This window comes from Cyrtonyx montezumae, unplaced genomic scaffold (genome assembly GCF_038088225.1).
Source record: "Cyrtonyx montezumae isolate F1298 unplaced genomic scaffold, pur_monq_1.0 scaffold_17, whole genome shotgun sequence".
NCBI classification, from domain to species: domain Eukaryota; kingdom Metazoa; phylum Chordata; class Aves; order Galliformes; family Odontophoridae; genus Cyrtonyx; species Cyrtonyx montezumae.
Window position 1 is genome coordinate 30,364,068 of NW_027071903.1, and position 17,951 is coordinate 30,382,018.

Here is a 17,951-nt window from a genome sequence, read left to right on the forward strand (position 1 = left end):
TCAGTTGGTGTATATGATGCAGGCTTACCATGGAGGAGTGTGAACTTGCAGAGCAGCAGCAGCTGTTGATCTCTAATGCCATTAGTGCTGGGCAGGAGATGTGTCTTGAGTGGGTGAAACAGGAATTGTGGAGGCTAAAGACGCAGTTGGGGATGGAAAGGCAGTTTTTGCTGCAGGAGGTGGTGTGATCAGGAATGGGGCTGGCAGGCTGCTGTGTGTGCATGCTGCAGCTGAAGCACTTGGCAGGTGCAGTGCCCTGGTGAGCTGCTCAGGCCTGGTCTGTAGGGCAGATGGATGGAAGGACACACGAGTAGCATTGATCTAGGTAAAGCAAAGCTGCTTTCAGCTGGGAAACAGCAACCTCACAGCCCCTGCTGCAGGCTGCATCCCACTGAGTGTTTTAGTGGGGGGTTGTCCATCTGAAGCCCCAGTGCTGCTCCAGCCCCATGCATCCCTGCTGCTGAACCAGCACCTGCATGGGCTGTGCTCCTGAACGCTCTGCTCTCAGCACACAGCAACTCTTTCTAATCCTCACAGCCCTTTCACATGACATTTCACAGGGACCTGTGGTGCCTTTTGCAACATTTACATAACTCTCGGTAAATAGAGCTAGTGTCTGGGAACTGCTGTGGCTGATCTGCTGGGGAAATGTGGGCAGCGCAGAGCTGTCTTCTGATCCAGCAGTTACAAGGGCAGCAGCAGCTTCCTGCATGCAGACTGCAGCTATTAGTCAGGTTACAGCTGGGGGATGCTTGCATGCAGAAGAAGGTGGGGTGCAGGAGAAAGTGGAAGAGTGATTCTAGCCACAGGCAGAGGTTGGCTTTGAACTAATGCAAGTAACATCTCTGCTATGCTAATGTCGGCATTGTAGGCAGCATGTGTATTTAAGGTCAAAGACAATGTTCAAGTGAGGATTTAGGCTGTGCTCTCTCAGCTGCTGCCACTCTGGGTGTGATGCAGTTGTTGCTGGTACAAAAATCTGCATGTGGACAGTTGATTTCCCAGTCTATTTTTATTTTGGCTTTTGTTTTCTGTAGCACCCCCTACCCTCCTCCCCCCCCCCCCCCCCCCATCACTGTGAGTGTTTCAGAGCCCACTCTGCTTGTGCTGGTGTCAGTGCTTTGCACGAGGATGCTGCTTCCTTCTGGGTGCTTGAGGCTGATGTGTGGTGGTTTTCTTTCGCTGTGCCTCCACGAATACACAGCTTAATAAAAGGAATAAACTCCTGCCTGTTCTGTCAGGACGGTTGCAGTTTGGTCTTTCTCCTCTCCTTTTTGTCTCTTTGCCAAAGCAAAGCAAGAAGGCGTTAGTGGAGAGCAAAGCAGCACTGTGGAGTAATGCAGGCTGAGACTCCCTACTGTGTTTTATTACAAAAGGAAAAGGACAAGCCTCTCAAGTACGAGCAGAATGACAGCTGGGACTCCTGTTTCTACTTCCCAGTTTTGTCACTGGTGTACTGTCCCTGTCACTGTGAGTTTTGTGTGGAAAAGGTGCAGTTTGCTCTCTGGAATCCTGCTCTCCAAAATCCAAAGTGAGCACTCTAACGTGGCACTGAAGTGTGTCTAATTGCCAGCCTGCTTTTTAGGTACTTATGTATGCATGGTAAGAGCTGACAATTTGGCAGGCAGGTTCAAATGCAGGAGGGACATCCAAAACTAGTTAATACCTACTGACCTTGGGAAACCACTTCTCTTAGCTTCTGACCAACCATTCTAAGTTATTCCGTCATGGATTAATTGCATCTGTCCTTGCCTTGCTAACATTTGGCTCTCTGTGCCTCAGTTTACACAGCTGAAATGTGTAGCTAGTGGTTTCCTATCTAGGCTCAGAAATGAGCAATGTAGATGTGATTTTGCCTTCGAGGTCAGCAGCCGGACTCTATCACCTTCCATTGAAGCAGCTGGAAGTTGTGTTTGGAGTCCAGCTGCATGAAGGGGACTCCCAGAGCCTGGCTTTGTGCTGCTTGCAGCATTTGCTGGTGTTTGCCGTGTGGGGCTGAGCGCTGGAGCCCTGCTGATGTGCTGCGCTGACCCTATTAGCTCATGTCTTGCAGTGAAACCAGTCCGTGCTGTGGGTGATAAATGGAGTGCCTGGTGGGACAGTGTTGGGCAGCAGGATGCTGTGCACATCACTCTGCCTTGCTATGACTGTCCCCAGCTGCTCAGCTGGGTCCGACAGAGGGCTGGGGACGGTGATGTCTCCCTTAGATGTGTGCTCAGGCACTGCTTGCCAAGCAGAGCGGCCGAGCTCGCTGCAGCAGGGACAGGCTGTGCTGTGCCCTCGTGCACAAGGTCAGCATTTCTCCCTGTGAATCCCAGCACTGTTTCACCCAGCAGGAGCTGTGCCCTGTGTTCCAGATGGAACAGCAGTCTCCTCTTTCTCAGACACACACACAAACCTTCACTTGGTACTGCTGTGGCATTGCCTACAGGGCTGAGTTTTTACACTGTGGTTTCCTTTTTCTGTTTGCTTTCTTGCTCAGTACTTGGCTCCTGAATCTGAGCACTGGCGTAACGTGACAACTGCTTGTACAGGACGAAGGCTGAATATTCAGAAATCACAAATAAGTGATGTTTGCAGACCTGACTTTGGACACCTCCCTCTCTGAATTCTGAGGGCTTTTGCCTATGCAGAGGAGAGGGACTCCTCCTGCTTTCTGTCCGCTGCGTGGCCGATGGGGCTGTCTTTGTCCAAGCTGTGCCCTGGTGTACCCTGGCCGAGGCTGGCTGCCCCCAGAGAAGAGCTGCTGTCAGAATACTTTAAGGTCGGTCAGACTGGCTCCTGCTTCGTGAGGTTTATCAGCAAAGATTTTTCAGTGCCTCCAGTGGGAGGCTATTTTTACTCTATCCAGAGGCTACCTTCTGCTGGGAGGTCTTTACAACATGTTGTGGCTCTCTTTTTAACAGCAAAACTTGCCTGTTTTAGGACGACCTTAAACATCATCTTCTTTGGCATTCTGCAAAACAAGGTAGTCTTTTATCCAAGGTAAAAGCTTTTGGCGTTTTTGTGACACGTTCAGGATGATATATTTTTTTATTTTCTTCATAAATCAGACGCTGCTACAGACAGGAGAATGCACTGAGTTTTCTCCCTTGAGTAGGGATGACAGCAAGCAAGGTACCCGATGTTTCATCTTCCCACGCTGCTCAGGGCTTGGACTGTGTATAAAGACCACAGTGCGTTTCATTGCCATAATCAAGACTGGAAGATGCCTCAAGATGACCTGATCCATCTTCCTGCCCTGTGGCAAGATCAGTTGTACCTGTGGTGTTCCTAACAGATGCTCTGTGTTCTTTTCCAGGAGCTCTGCAGCCACTCCAGGCAGTATATTTGCATGCCTTGCCTTGCCAGTACAAGGCTTCTTCCCCCCCCCCTCAACCTTGTGTTTAATCTGAGTCAGCTTTGCTGTCGTTTCAGCTTGTCGCTTCTTATCCTGCCCCTTTTGAATACAAAGAACAGGTCATTCCTTTCTGCATCAGTCCTAAGATTGACAACTATTCCTGTGCCTCTCTTTTTCATGTTAAATAGCCACCACATGTTTGTGTTTCCTTCTTCGTAGTAGATTTCAATCTACTATGTAAATCTTAATTTGCTTGTCTTCTCAGAGCTATTCTGTAATTGAAGATCCCAGTCATTAACTAATCCACAAACAGTTTAAGCCACTTGATCGCCGTTTTATTTAAATGCTTTAATGGAAGCCCTCTATGCCAGCCAAATTGCCTATTTGTGCATCACTGTCTCTGAACTTGTGCTAGCATGCGAGCCAAGTGTGTGCAAGGATTTGCAAGGCACATAGGGAGGACAGAAAGCAGTTTGCATTCCTTTTCTGTAACTATCTCTGGATTTCTCTGTTGCAGGTGAGTGTTTTAACCACCTTGGAGCGGCGATTCAACCTCCAGAGCGCAGACGTGGGTGTCATTGCCAGCAGCTTTGAGATCGGCAACCTGGCCCTCATCCTTTTTGTGAGCTACTTTGGAGCCCGAGGACACAGACCACGCTTGATAGGATGTGGAGGGATTGTCATGGCCTTGGGTGCTCTCCTTTCCGCGCTGCCTGAATTTTTGACCCACCAGTATGAATACGAATCGGGGGAAATACGCTGGGGAGCTGAAGGGAGGGATGTGTGTGCTGCCAATGGGTCCACCAGTGATGAGGGACCAGACCCAGACCTTATCTGCAGGAATCGGACTGCCACCAACATGATGTATTTGCTGCTCATTGGAGCACAGGTCCTCCTGGGCATTGGTGCTACCCCTGTCCAGCCCCTGGGAGTTTCCTACATTGATGACCACGTGAGGCGGAAAGATTCCTCTCTGTACATAGGTAAGGCTCTGTTAACCTCTCACTTGAAGTTTTTCTATGTTGCTTTTGTCCTCTTTGTTGCTGCTGGAAGGGCTGCCTTTAGTTTTTTTCCTTGTATGCTGCTGTGCTTGGGATGGTAAGGTGGCATTGGTCTGCATTTGAGCAATAGTAAGCAGCGGGGAAGCACCCTGATATTTTCTTTTGTTATAGCTGTAGTAAATGTTGGCAGCCATGGTAATGGTTAGTGGCTAATTAGGAAGCTGCTGTTTGCCCAAATTCTGATATTGGTTGTTTATGCTTGAGGAGACTGAGGAGGTGCATGACTTGTTTCCACCATCACATTTTAGCAAGCAAGGGCCTGTTACAGAGTCAGTGCTGTGACCCAGTGTGCTGTGGCAGGGCACCAAGTAATGTGACCCATGTAACAAAATGGGATGAAGAAGCTGGTGATGTCTGCTTTGAGATATGCTGAGCCTAGAGTTGAGCTCGTTGCGGTGATCGCATCACAGAAGTATTCCAGATGTCTGAGATATGAAATCTGGGCTGAGTTACCCAGTGAAGCGTCCCTGTGGTTCTTGTAACATTCTCATGGGTTTCAGTAGTAGTACTGCAGCAGATTTAAAGTGGATGCTGCGGGTGAAGTCGTCCTCTTGAGGGAGGGAGGGTGGAAATCTTCTCTGGCTTGGCTCGTTCTTCTTTCTGCAGTACTTGTCACCTGGTAAATGGCTCCAGTTCAATAAATCACAATGAAGTTGACGTGTGTGCTGCTGTAAATGCGTATCTTCTGCAGTTGTTAGTATCGTTCCTAGTAACTAAAGCCCCATGTATTTGTGCTTTCATCTCACTCCTGGTTTTCAACCATCAACTGAATGGGCAGTGCCATCAGTTCTCTCCTTGCCACAACGTTTACCAAGCTCCCAGCCATAACTGAACATGGCTGTGGCACAGCCAAAGCTGAGCAGTCCCACTGAGCTGAAGGGCATTAGGTGTCTTGGGGTAGCACAACTACACATTGGCATTCCTGGTTGTGTTCCTACTTAGAAGTTCTACATATTGAAAGCATGTCCATGTTTTCCTGTCATAAAATCCTGGTATTTCTCTCCTTGCATTGCTATTAACCTTCCCTTCGTTCTGCAAGGGCTCGTGGGGGAATCCACTGGATAGAACCAAGCAATATATAAAATACAAGATACTGTATAGCCCAAGGTGAATAATGAGACTAAATTCACTGGGGCAGCCTTGCCGGCATCATAAATGATGAGTTGGAATTTGGAGCATGAGATTATCTATTACAAAAAAAGCGATATGAAGAAGCAGCAACTTTCCGTCTGTTCCATGGGCATTTTTAAGCAATGCTTCATGTCTGAGAACAGGATTAAGGAGGGTGTGTAAGAGGAAGATTAGGAAGAGTGATTCTTCTTGTTCCTTAGATACATTCATCTTGTATGCTAAAGTAACTCATTTAAATAAAGTTGGCAGATCAGCTGTGGCTGGGAAAATGCTGCCAGAAGAAAATGATTTCTGCTTACTATGTTCGTCTTCATTACTTTTCCTTCAAAAATATGCTTCTATCTGAGTTAGGGTTCCTTTTTACAGGTAAAGTGACAAAAAAAAAAAAAAGAGTAAAATTACTGGCTTTACTTATGAAAATCACAATGAGCATGTACATATGAATTGTGGGTTGCCGAAGAGAGCATATATACACCCATTCCATCAGCCATGCCAGCAATGAAGTTCAGTATCTGTCCTTTCCCAACCTATCCATCACAAGTAGGTTTTTGAATAGGGGAGGATTAATTCTGACACTGCATTCAATTTGGTTATTAAAAACACAAGCTAACAGGAAAAAATGGACAGGAGAAATATCTTTCTGTGAGTGAACGTAAACAGAGAGGAAGCAGTTGGAAATGTGTGTCTTCTCAGGTTTGGGAATACTCGAAGTGGTCAGAGTTCTTATTTAGGATGTTATTAGGGAATTATTAGCTTGGGTTTGTATTACACTGATTATTTTTGTTGATGTGATCAATGCAATTTTCAGTGGCCTTAGCAGAAAGCTGGCTGAGCAGCTTACCCACTTCATTCTCCAACCCAAGTGATTCTGTGATTCTCCTTTGTTTCACAGAGGAAATAACTGCAGAGTGTATACTGTCACTGTGCTATATTTATATCAGTTTGCTTTCTCGTAATAGCATGCTCACTCAGTGGGGGCTGCTCTGTGTGTGACCGGATAAAATGTTTTTTGGGTAAGCTTCCTCAGTTTAAATTAGGAGCAAATCTGGCATGGGTTGTTCCCTTAGGATAGAAACTAATTAATGACAGTGGTAATAGTCTGGCCAAGCTTTCCATCATGGCTGGCTGCTGGTAAGAAATGATCCAATTGACCAGTCCATGCTGTCTCAGTGTGTTGTCAGGTACGTATGGGCTGTACTGTGGCTGGGGGGAAGAAGCAATCTCTTACCTGACAGCTAAATACTAGTTGCTGTTCACCTGCAATGAAATCTCCCTTTTGTCCCAAAGCAGTGAATTAGAAATAAGCCCATGCACTGAGAGCTTTGTCCTTCCCTCTGAGTTCAGTGGTAGAACTTGATGCAACCTTGTGCAGTCTCCTTGTGGTTAAGTTACAATGCAGAAAGACTGCTCAATTTACAAACAAAACAAAATAACATCTCTTTTTTTTTAATTTTAATATTAGGATAAATGCATGGATGCAGAATGCAGAAGTGTTACTGAATGGGTTTTAAAATGGAGCTTTAATTTCACTCATAATGAAAGCCGTAGGATAGTATGCATTTATGGACCTGAAGTCTCTCAGGTTCTGCACACGGTGGTTTCTCTGTGGGATATGGGCAGTGCACCTCTGATGTGCTTCCTTTGGAGGCAGAGGATGCTCAGGCTCGTGCTCTGCCAGGGAGGTGGGGATTCATGGAGTTTCGTAATTCGTGAAACAGGATGAAAGATTACAGAAAGATATCTCTGTGGCATGAGCTGCTGACATGTAGCTTCAAGTTCCTTGAGCTGACAGCAGGTACCTCACATTTTTTTTGAGGCCTGCACTGTGTTGATACCAAACTCAAACAGATCCTGTTGCTGTAGTAACCAACCCGAGGAGAAGGGCTGTGTTGTGGTAACTGAGGGCAAATCAAACCAGAAAAACTCATGCACGTGAGCACACACCAAAGGATGTTCAGAAGAAAGCACATTAGTGCCATAGCCGTGTCTGTTCCTGCTAACAGTGGAAAATATGTTCCGTTCCACCGAGAGCATATTTGACACAAATGGCTGTAAAGCTGGCAATAGCAACCAAGAGATAAGAAAATATGGGAGATTTTGTGGCTATATGAAGAAGGGAAAGTCTTTTGCTTTGGTGCTGGTTTGCTTCTCTCTCTCTCTGTCTGCTGCTGTGTTTAAGATCTCGACTCCTTTTTCAAGATATCAAAACAAGCAGTCTGATTCTGCCTTTGTATTTATTGGCATTTGGCATCATAACTCCTCTGACAGGAGGAGCACCTTGCTCCTGCAGGGTGTGCAGGGCTCTTTATTACTGCAGTTTCACTAGTGTCAAAGCATTCCATCCATTTGTGGCATCTCGTTTGTTTCAAAAGGGGGAAAAGTATGTTGAGAGCTATGTAGTACACAGTTCCTTTTTCTACCCACTAATGACTCACTTGACATTTCCCTCTTTTCTTTAGTTCCTTTTCTGCTGGATCTTGCTGAGTTCTGTTGAAATCAATGAAGACTTTGTCATTAAGAGGGGGATCAGAGGTGTTACAGAGCTGATACGGGGGAAAAAATCTGATCTGACAGTAGCTGTATGGATTTGCTGCCTCTTGGATGAATAAGAGCTTAGAAGTGTTTTCTGGTCACTGGAGCACCCATGTTGTTCTCAGCACTGGTTTGTGGGCTTGGCAAGAGCCAGGATAGTGCTGTGGCAGATTAATGTTATTAACAGTCTCATTATGCACCTTCTGGGCTTCCTGCAGCATTTAACATTCACTGCTGAAGTTGTTGCATCTTGTCTAGAGCATGGTTACCTACAGAGCAGAATGAATGGCTCCTGGAAGCCAGCAATAGATCTGGGACAATTAAAGGCTGCATTATAGAGAGGAAGTTGCTATTATTCTGTCTCCTGTTGATGAAGGAAATTGATATTGATGTTGCAGGGGAGCACTGCTGGGTTGCTTGGCACGTTAGAAGAATGCTGTGTTGGTTTTAATGTGCCAGAGATTCTCTTCAAGTCAAAGCCGTCTCAGCGTTTAACTTTACGGACTCACTCACCATGTGTTCAGGAGTTGTCTTTCACAAGCTGTTCAGAGAGGCTGTGGATGCCCCATTCCTGGAGGTGTCCAAGGATGGGGCTCTAGGCAGCTTGAGCTAGGGCCTGGTTTACTGATTGGCAACCTACCTGCAGCAAGGGGGTTGGGACCTGGTGCTGCTTGAGGTCCTTTCCGACACAAGCCATTCTGTGATTCTGTGACTTGCTGGTTTTGGAGACCCAGTGACATCCAGAGATGGCTCTAACAAGAACACAGACCTCTGGGAAGCCCCAGGAAGGACAAGTTGAGTTGGGTACTGAGTAGTGTGAATGATGAGTGCTCCTGAGTTATTGGTGTAAGGGCCAAACTCTGTTATCTGCATACAACTGCCCAAATGGGACTAATCAGATCCAGCAAAGGGGATGGGGCTGTGGGTGGTCACTGCTGACTCTGACCTCTGCAGTGGAGTTATTTTGCATTGGATGAGTAGAGGCATTGCTGTGGCAATTGCAGAGAAATGCTCGCTCTCACGTTTCGCGCCTTTCTTGCTTGCTTGAAGCACCAAGTTGAGAGTTGCTGAAGAGGAAGACAAATGTGCCCTAGTTGGAATCTTGCTGTCTCCAGGGATAAATTTATTCATCTAAAAACTCACTTATGGTAGTTTACGTCAGACAAAGTGACAGCAACCATTGTGTTTTGGAGAAGCAGTAACTTTTTCTCTACTGTCAAGAATGAAATCTGAGAGTTAGTATCTACAGCCATGTGCTAATAGCAAGGTAAGATGCTGAAATCATCAGAGTTTGAGTCAACATTTTGTGTGTGGTAGTACAAAGAAATAGTATTCAATATCTATTAGGAAAGTCACATTGGCAAGCTAAGCAGTTGCTGTGAGCCTTGAAACCATTAATCTTCTGTGTATTTGGTGTAAAATATTATGTTAGGGTGCACTGATAAATATTTCCAAAGCAAAGGAGGAAATGGGACTTCTGATTTTAAAAAACAGAAGTGGAAATATTGGTCTGTGGCACTACAGAAAAAGACATAAAAAAAATCTGAGAGCAGAAAACCTCAGCCCTCTGTAGGGCAGCTCCCATCATGGTCTAATATTCAGTACCTAACCTACAGTATTTGAAGGACTGTAGGATGGGCAGTCAGTAACAGCACCTTTGATGACGTTTGTTTCCCATTTATTCTGAAGCCTTCAGAATTCTGTTACCTGGAGGATGTGCTGTGTAATTCTGAGAAGCACAAATACGTTGGAGCTGAAAGCAGACTTTGCAGATGATCAGGCTTGCATGCTGGAACCCGTTGTGTTCTTTCCATAGCTGTATTTCTGCATAATGCATACCATGGAATGCTGGTGAGCTCCCCAAGTACCCACAGAAACACATTGAGATGGGCGTAGTTCCCATCTCTTCCCTGTTCTGTAGAACTGTTTTTTCCTGCTGAGAAATTCACCTGAGTTTCCAGTGGCTGAGTGATGGTTTTGGCAATGCAGTGGAATTGCTGATTTTGCCTGACTGCTGACAGCTTTCTTGTGCAAGGGATAAGTGTGTCTTGCTCAGGCTTGCACTTCCCAATTCTTTCCAGAATTTCTTGAAACGTGCTACAGTTTGGAGACGTAGGTTCTAATGCAGGTTAGAATTATTTCTTGTGTCTAGTATGCATGTCATATTCCCAGCCTTTTGAAGCCCTCTGTTGATGTGTATTGATTGGCAATTCTTTAAGATCTGCTGGAGAGCTCTATACAGCTCTGCTCATGGCTGTCCCACCTGGCACTGCTCCTTCATGGTGTACACATTTGCAGGTAGCTTGTAATGCTTTGGTCATGACAGCTGTTTTTGCTGGGTGATGCTTCCCTGAGCTCAGCCAGCCATGTGCTCTCCTTGATCTTTTCTGCTGTGCCTCGTGGTGGATCTTCACTCCATGAGGTTGTCCATCTCCATGTGGGTGCATTCACTTGTGCAAGGTGAGCACTTGTTCCTGGGGATTTTTTTCTCCTCGTGGGCACGTGCAGCTTTACAGGTGTGCAGCATTTTCAGCCTAAAGATGTGATGGAATTGCAGAATCATTTTGTTCACTAAATGCTTCCTCTGACAGATGACAGCTTTTCCTTAAAGTCACAGTCTCCAAAGGGTTGACAAAGACATGATAATAACACAACAAAGTGCTGTTGCCAGCATTAGTGATGCCTGTACATTACTGAGAAATGTCTTTGCATCAGACTCATGCATTGACTTCCCCGTGGACTGGCTCCAATCAGAATAAATTATGTGGCTTCATGTGGGTGTACCACGTTCACTATGTTGGCCTCACCCACGGATCCATTGACAATCTGCAGTATGTTAGAGTAAATTATCCCCCCCCTTTGGGTGGAGGTCTGGGTCTCATTGCTGTGTCAGCAGGGCCAGCATGGTTACATGTGTCCTCTTGTAATATCCTGGAAAATTAAATGGAGACATAAACAAGCGTGTAGGGAGTGTTAGAGCAGTAACAATAATCAATTAAGAGAAATAGCCTTCCCACTGCAGGCAGGCTGTTGTGAAAGGCAGTAGCTGAATTGGATGTATTTGTTCAATTAAATGTATATATGCACGAGCCCATAAGTATTGTGAGCTCCATTATTTTCCAGCAATTGCTTCAGTTGCCTTAACCTTCTGCTAATAGCTTTTTTGTTATGAGCTGAGCAAGTAAAGCTTGGGTCCAATACAGATGAATCTGTGAGAGCATATTGAGGGTGGGAGCTGTTTCTGTGTTACTCTGTGCACCTCACAGCTGATTTTTGGTAAGGATTTGCTGATTTCAGTGTCTTTATGAAATGCCATCTTTGAGCATTTTGGTTTCTCCATCATGTATTTTAAATGGTCATCAGCTGAGAGTCTCGTGAGGTGCAGCATTTCTGTGGCAGCCTCTTGGAAGCAGTGCTGTGGGAGAGAGCTGCTCGTCATTTAAACAGCAGGCATGCAGAGGACAGTTTGTTTTAGCTCTGAGTTCATAAGATTAATTATGTAGATTGGAAGGTGCTGAGCTGACCATGTCAAGAATTAACAACCCAGCATGTTGTTTTGGTGATAGTTGTAGGCGGTGCCCTTTGGGATGCATTGCTGGTTCCCAGCAGGCGTGAAACCTGCCTCTGTTATTGGGTGATGTGCTGAACCACTTTGGTTTGCTCTCTGAAGGGGAGAGGTTGCTGCAGGTAGGCTGGGGCTGCTGTTCCCACCCTTTTTGTGCCAGATGGTGCTTATCTGGCTGGGCAACATCCTCCGTGAGCTGAAGCTGTTGGAGGAAGGCAGGAAGGAGTTTCTCCCCAGGGCAGAGAGGGGTGTGAAGGAGTGACAGATAAGGCATGGCATGAAGTTGTGTGCATTCACTGGTTTGAGACATTGGAAAGGTGTCAGGTTTGGTATGTGAGCCTGGGTGATTAAAACTAAACGAACTAAAATTAACCAGAGGAATAGCTGTGATGTGAGTCAAAAGTGTGAAGTGGCCCAGCAGGATGTGTTTTGTGAGACCCGGCCCAGTTAACTACAGTGTCTGATCACCCTGGATGGACTGAGCTGGAAGAAGGATTGTGAAATCAAGTAGTGAGCACTATGCAATAAAATAAAATAAAAAATTCTTGGAATGCTTCTTAGAAGCCAGTGAGAAGAGTTTGTTGAGCAGGAGCCCATCCCTAGTGCAGTGTGTAGGCTCAGGGAGAAGGCAGTGTGTGCAGTGACAAACCCAGACCTCCCATCCAGAACTGTCACCAGGCAGCTGGGATTGAACCTACTGGAGATCTGCCTCCTTCTTTCGGGACCTGTTAGCTCTGCTGGCAGGACTGCTGCCTTGCTGCTGGTGCCAAGGTGTTTCCCCACTGACCAACAAATTGCTTCACAGCTACATCTTCCAAACCAACTTCCTTCCTGAGGAAGGTGGGACTGATCGCTAGCTCTGGCTGGCAGTGGTACAGTGCAGATGTAAAAAAAGATTCTCTTCTTTCATGTGTAAGATTTGGTTCACCTTTGGAATAAGCTTGAGGCCCTTCTGACCTCGTGTTTTTTTTTCATGTGGGCAGCGTGGAAGAAAATCTGCAGAACTATGGGCTCAGGGAAAGGATGAGCATTCTGCACTGTGGGAAGATCCTCTCCAGCCCACTGCCAGCGCCATGGGAGCTGAATGCACACAGAGCATGGTACGGCACGGGTACTGCAGGAGGTCACAGGGCTACAGAATCACAGAATTGTAGGGGTTGGAAGGGACCTCTAGAGATCATCTAGTCCAACCCTCTGCCAAAGCATCTCCCTAGACCAGGTTGCACAGGGGAGGGACTGCTTGGCTGATCTGGGTTGTTCAGCTAGGAGTTTGGCTAGTTTGGCTTCAGAGACATCACATTGGCTTTGCTTTATAAGACTGGGGTTTGGTCCCTATGTTTCTCCTTTGAATTCTGCTGTTTTGAAAGCACTTGGAAACTGCAGATTAATTTTTGCCAAGGTACAGCTATTTCATTAATTGTGCTGCTAATGAGATATTTGGCTGTTCCTTAGAGGAAGTCTGCTCTCACTAAGTCTCCTTTTGATTTCAGTAGTAGGGCTTTTATTGTCTGGAGGAGTCTTTCCAAATCTGGCCCTTTATTAACCAATTAAAATGTGAGGATTTAAATATTTTCTCAGATGTCTGTTAGCAGCAGGTCATGCTGTGCTTTGACTAATACTTCCGAGCACTTGGCTGCACCTTGACAACACTGACCATTGCAAGCGGCAGGACCGCACCAAAGGCAGATCAAAGCAGTTGGGGAAATTCAAGAGCTTGAACAGGAAGAAATGGGCATTCAGCACCAGTTCTTCCTGTCTGCTCCTGCTCACCTTGCTCTTTCCCTGCTGCTTGCTCACATTGCTTGATGTTGGACAAAATGTTCCTGCTGTAACTGCATGCAAAAGACAGTGATGTTTCTTATTAGAGTTGAAAAGAAATAATATTAAGGGGGGAAAAATGACAACGGGGACAACTTTTGTGTATTAGTCATCACTGCAGAGACCAATTACCCTTGTGATGAAAGACCACCTGTATCTTGTTAGCCATCAGCTAACACCATATGGATGTCTTAATTCAATCATCAGAAGAGTAATACTTGTTAGAGAGAGCGTTCCCTCTGTAGCTGGTATCTGTGCACTGGGAGACTGAAGGAGTGGAGTTGTGGGAAAGGAGCTGCAAACAAGCCTGGCTGTGCTGTGGGGCATCTGTGTGCGAGGCTTGGGCATCAGCGAATGCTTAAGCAACAATTAATGCTCTGCTGTCCTCAGCTGGGGGTTGCTTCTTAGCTTTATATTCATGATGCCTTTGTCCTGTAGATGCAGTTCCTCTCTATGACAAGAGAATGTCATAAAGTGATGTTCGGGCAATAATTCCCACCTTGCATTTGTTACATCTTTACTGTGTAAAGATGTTCTGCTTTTCTGTGGCAGTGTGCAGTGGGGGGGGGGGGAGTTGGAACTAGAGGATCTTTGAGGTCCCTTCCAACCCAATCCATCCCAGGATTCTATGTCTTTGTTGCTGTTCTGTGTAACAGCGTAGCATTCTGGTACTTGTACATAAGCACACTGCATGTACGCTCTCTGAGCCCTGCATATGCAGTGAAGAGGGTCCCGGAGGTTCAGGGATAAGGGACTTTTTATAGAGGAACACCACCACCTACTTGATCCAGCTGAGGCAGCTGGAGAATGCACATTCCCACTTAGTGGATCTTGTTTTGACCCGGATGAGAGCTCGTATTTGAGGGCTTGCTTTTTGTTTCCCAGCTGTCACCAGATCTGGTGAAATACAATTTTTGTCTCTCCAAACCTTGCTTCCCTTCCTGCCTTGGTGAGAACTATATATCAAATGGAAGCTCTTCTGTAGCTGGATGCACCACCTCATTGGGTGCTTAGCATCCTGGCAGTGCTTGATTTACAAGCTGTCATAAAACCCAAACTAAGCATAGGTTAAACAAATACTCTTCCTTCAGTGATGTCTTCAGGGTTATAAAATAAGTGATTAGGAGGGTGAGAATGGACTCCGGGAATTCAGACTCCAATGCTCTGCTCGTGTTCTGACACCTGAAATGTTTCATTGTGTTCCTGCAATGCATTACAGCCTCTGTAGTGTCATGTAGGGTCTTTCTTGGTGTCAGAGGGGCCTGGCTTCTTGTCTGTTAACATCATCCTGCTCCTCTTCTGCAAGCTTTTCTTTGTCACCAAGAGCTGGGTGATCAAGGGCTAAGCTGACTTTGCAGAGTGGCCAGTGAGGAGGAGGAGGTGGGTTTAGGACAGCTGAGCTGTGCGCTGCTCCATCCCTGCTTCCAGCAGCCTTCAGCACAAGTGATGCGAGCCCTAGGCTTGTCCTGTTGTTTTCTTTGCATGCAACTTGTGCTTAGGTCCTGTGCAACAGGAATAGCAATGAATGCCACAGTTCCCTGGGTCTTTTTTCATCTCCTTGTTATTCTGCGTGCTTTTCTTCAGATAATCATATATGTAGTCTGTTCCCAGGTCTGTTACTTTTCCATAATGCGAGCTTTATTTGCCTGGATGCCCTCATTTACATCTTTGAGGCTATGAAGGTGAAACAGGTGTGATGCTGTTCTCCTGGAGTGAAGGTGTTGGAAGTAGACTTGGCCACTCCGAAACCCTCCTGGTTGCAGAGGCAGGAGTGCTCTGGTAATCCCTTGGGCTGCTGAAAAAGTGCCCTGGTGGAAGACGGATAAGGCAGAGGATGGATAAGGCACATGCTGGTGCAGGTGGCAAAGATTGGGGCAGGCCATCCCATTAGGTAAAAGATATTGTCCTTAGTGGGTTTTGTTGGTGCATAGAAGATCTATGGAAGTGAAAATTTCAGATGAAATGAAAATGAAATGCTGCTCTCCTGTGTTGATTAGAATACTCCCATGTGTAGCTCTTTGAACTCATCTTGCAATTCAACCCCAAAACTGTTGCAATGTGGAGATGATAGCAGCTGGAGCAGAGTTTTCCAAATAAATTAGTCCTGCTATCCCCTGGTATTCCAGGTCTGAGTAAACAGAGGAGACTTGCTCTGTGCTTTCAGATCAGTAAATTTGGGCTTTATTAGTCCTGGAGGGGCCGTAAATCCTAAGGAGCGGGAGGAGGCAGCAGATGAGGTGTAGTGTAAAGTAAGGATACGCTCGAGGAAACCTGCACTGCTTGTGAGGGTCTAGGAAGGCAATTTGGAATTGAATATATGGGGCACTGGGGAGCTGTTCCAGGTGGCTTTGGATGGGGCAAAGATTTGGGAAATCTGCGTAAGCAAAGGCAAGGAAAAGATGTGAAAGGAGGGAGGAGCAGATGCACATTTAGGTGGGAGGAGGGTGGTACTGGAGCAAATAGAGTTAATGAACACAAGAGCTAAGCTGATACAGGAGAACCCACGGGTTATAACACTTCGATTAAGAAGTCTACATATGCCTGGATCCGCACGTCAAAAGTCTGTTGAAATTTCTGTTGAAATTCACTGTCTTTAATTTTAATCGATAGCCCAGATTCTAGACACCTAATTCCTATGGTTAAACACTGCCTTTCTGGAGCACAATCCTTAGGTGATTCCCAAGAGCATTGTTGCGTGCTTCCTCCTGGGCCACGGGTTGCATGTGGTCCCTGTTTTCTTGCAAGGCAAGCTTGTTTTGTGACTAAGCAGTGTGTTCTGATGCTGGGTGTTGGGTGGTGGCAGGAGGGGAAGCAGTGGGCTTGTTCCCAACCAGATCCTGGTGTTTACTGAGATGCTAATTACTGCCTCCAACCCATCCTTAATCTTCTTCCTATGGCACATGGATCAGAAGTGCTGATTACATTTGCACTGGGTAAAAAGAAAAAGACATTCTTGAATTTCCGCTGTCTGCTCTTTTACTTCTTGGCTGGCATATTTTCTTTTTTTTTTTTTGGAGGGATTTTTTCAGGCTGGAGGTGGTGAAGGAAGGAAGTGCTTTGTTTTTGGGTTGCTTTTATTTTTTAAAATGCCCCTTATGTTCGTTTTATTGACTGGAAAACCTCCAACTGTGAATTAGATGATGTACAGCTACAGCCTGTTCCCAACCAGGTGGCTGGGAGTACTTGTGCTTCCGAGTGTGAGCCTTACCTCCCCCATCTAGGGTTAAGGAGAAAAATGAAGATGGCATTATCCCTCTTTGCTGACCCAGAGAAAGCATCATCGCTTCTCATTCTGGAAGTATTTGCATTTTCAGACAAATTGCAAACTTTGAATGAATTTGCTGTCAGCAGCTCGTTGGAAAGTTGGAGTTGAGGTTCTGGGAGGAACAGGTACAGCAAAAACAGAAATTTGTCTTTTAACATAGTGATGGATGAACTCAAGTTAAGTTGGTATGAGGCTGGCTATACTTACACATCCTACCCTACTTGTACAAGTGGGGTTTACCAACTTACTGTTACATAACTCACTGCAAAACAAACTATGCAGTGGCATTCTACCCTTTACCTTATCTAGGTACTTTCTGGGTGTTTCTTTACATTGTCTACCAGATTTCTATCCTAGGGTTAGGCAGAGAAATGACTTGTTGCCCAGCCTAGCCTGTCAGTTGACAAATGAAACTGAGGTCCCCAGTGCCCTTTGGTTTGCTGTAGTCCATGGAGATGCAGGAGCTGAGCTGAGGGCTCAGAGTTCATCCTGGGAGATGCTGCTCTCCAGGAACTGCTCCTGCATGGAAGGATGCTGCAGTCTACCAGAGTTTTGGCTTCTGTGGAAGGTAAGTGGTTAGGGTATCCGCCTTACACACGCTCTTCAGATGCAGATTGTATGGGATTACTGCTGGATGACAGCCAAATCCCAGGCAGTAGAGACAGTTTAATCACACTCCTGTCCCTGCTGGAATCACGTAATTAATGTAAGCCCTTTTGCATGTGCGACCTGTTATTTGTCTGGAGCAGCTCTTGGGTTGTGCAGGCCATGATGCTCCAAACATGATGGCAAAGATCTAATCCCACGCACATACAACTGGAGAGTGGATAAATCCCCATTTACAGACAGCTGGTTTGCTGCTCCCTTGAAGGGGAAAGAAGAAGGGGGGAAAAAAGATAACAAAAAAAAAAAAGCCTGAGGTTAAGTCAGAATGAGCATTTCCCAGATGACTTCAAGAGAAATTAAAACAGGATTTTTGTTTTAACGCAATCTCTCTAGGGAGCAAAGAATGTTATTAATCACGTTGAGTTCTGTCAGTACCTTATGGTCCTGGCCCATTTCAGAGGTGATGTAGAGATCAGTGTAAAGTGGATAAATTAATCATGGTGTTCTTTCACATCCAGTCTGAGCTGTGCCTGTATCTTCTGCCCTTTGTAACATCAGGAATTGTGGTGAGGAGGGAAGAAGTGATTTTGAGCCCTGTGACATCCTGCAGGCCTGAAGTCAGTAGCTGAGCTC

General features: G+C 45.9%; 1 protein-coding gene across 1 annotated transcript in view; it reads left to right on the forward strand.

Annotated features, from left to right (window-relative positions):
• Positions 1-17,951, forward strand: part of SLCO3A1 (solute carrier organic anion transporter family member 3A1) — a 111,845-nt gene that overhangs the window by 16,936 nt on the left and 76,958 nt on the right. Inside the window, exon 2 of the mRNA XM_065734017.1 lies at positions 3,858-4,323. Coding sequence (XP_065590089.1) covers positions 3,858-4,323 — 466 coding nt within the window. The remainder of the gene's footprint in view (positions 1-3,857; positions 4,324-17,951) is intronic.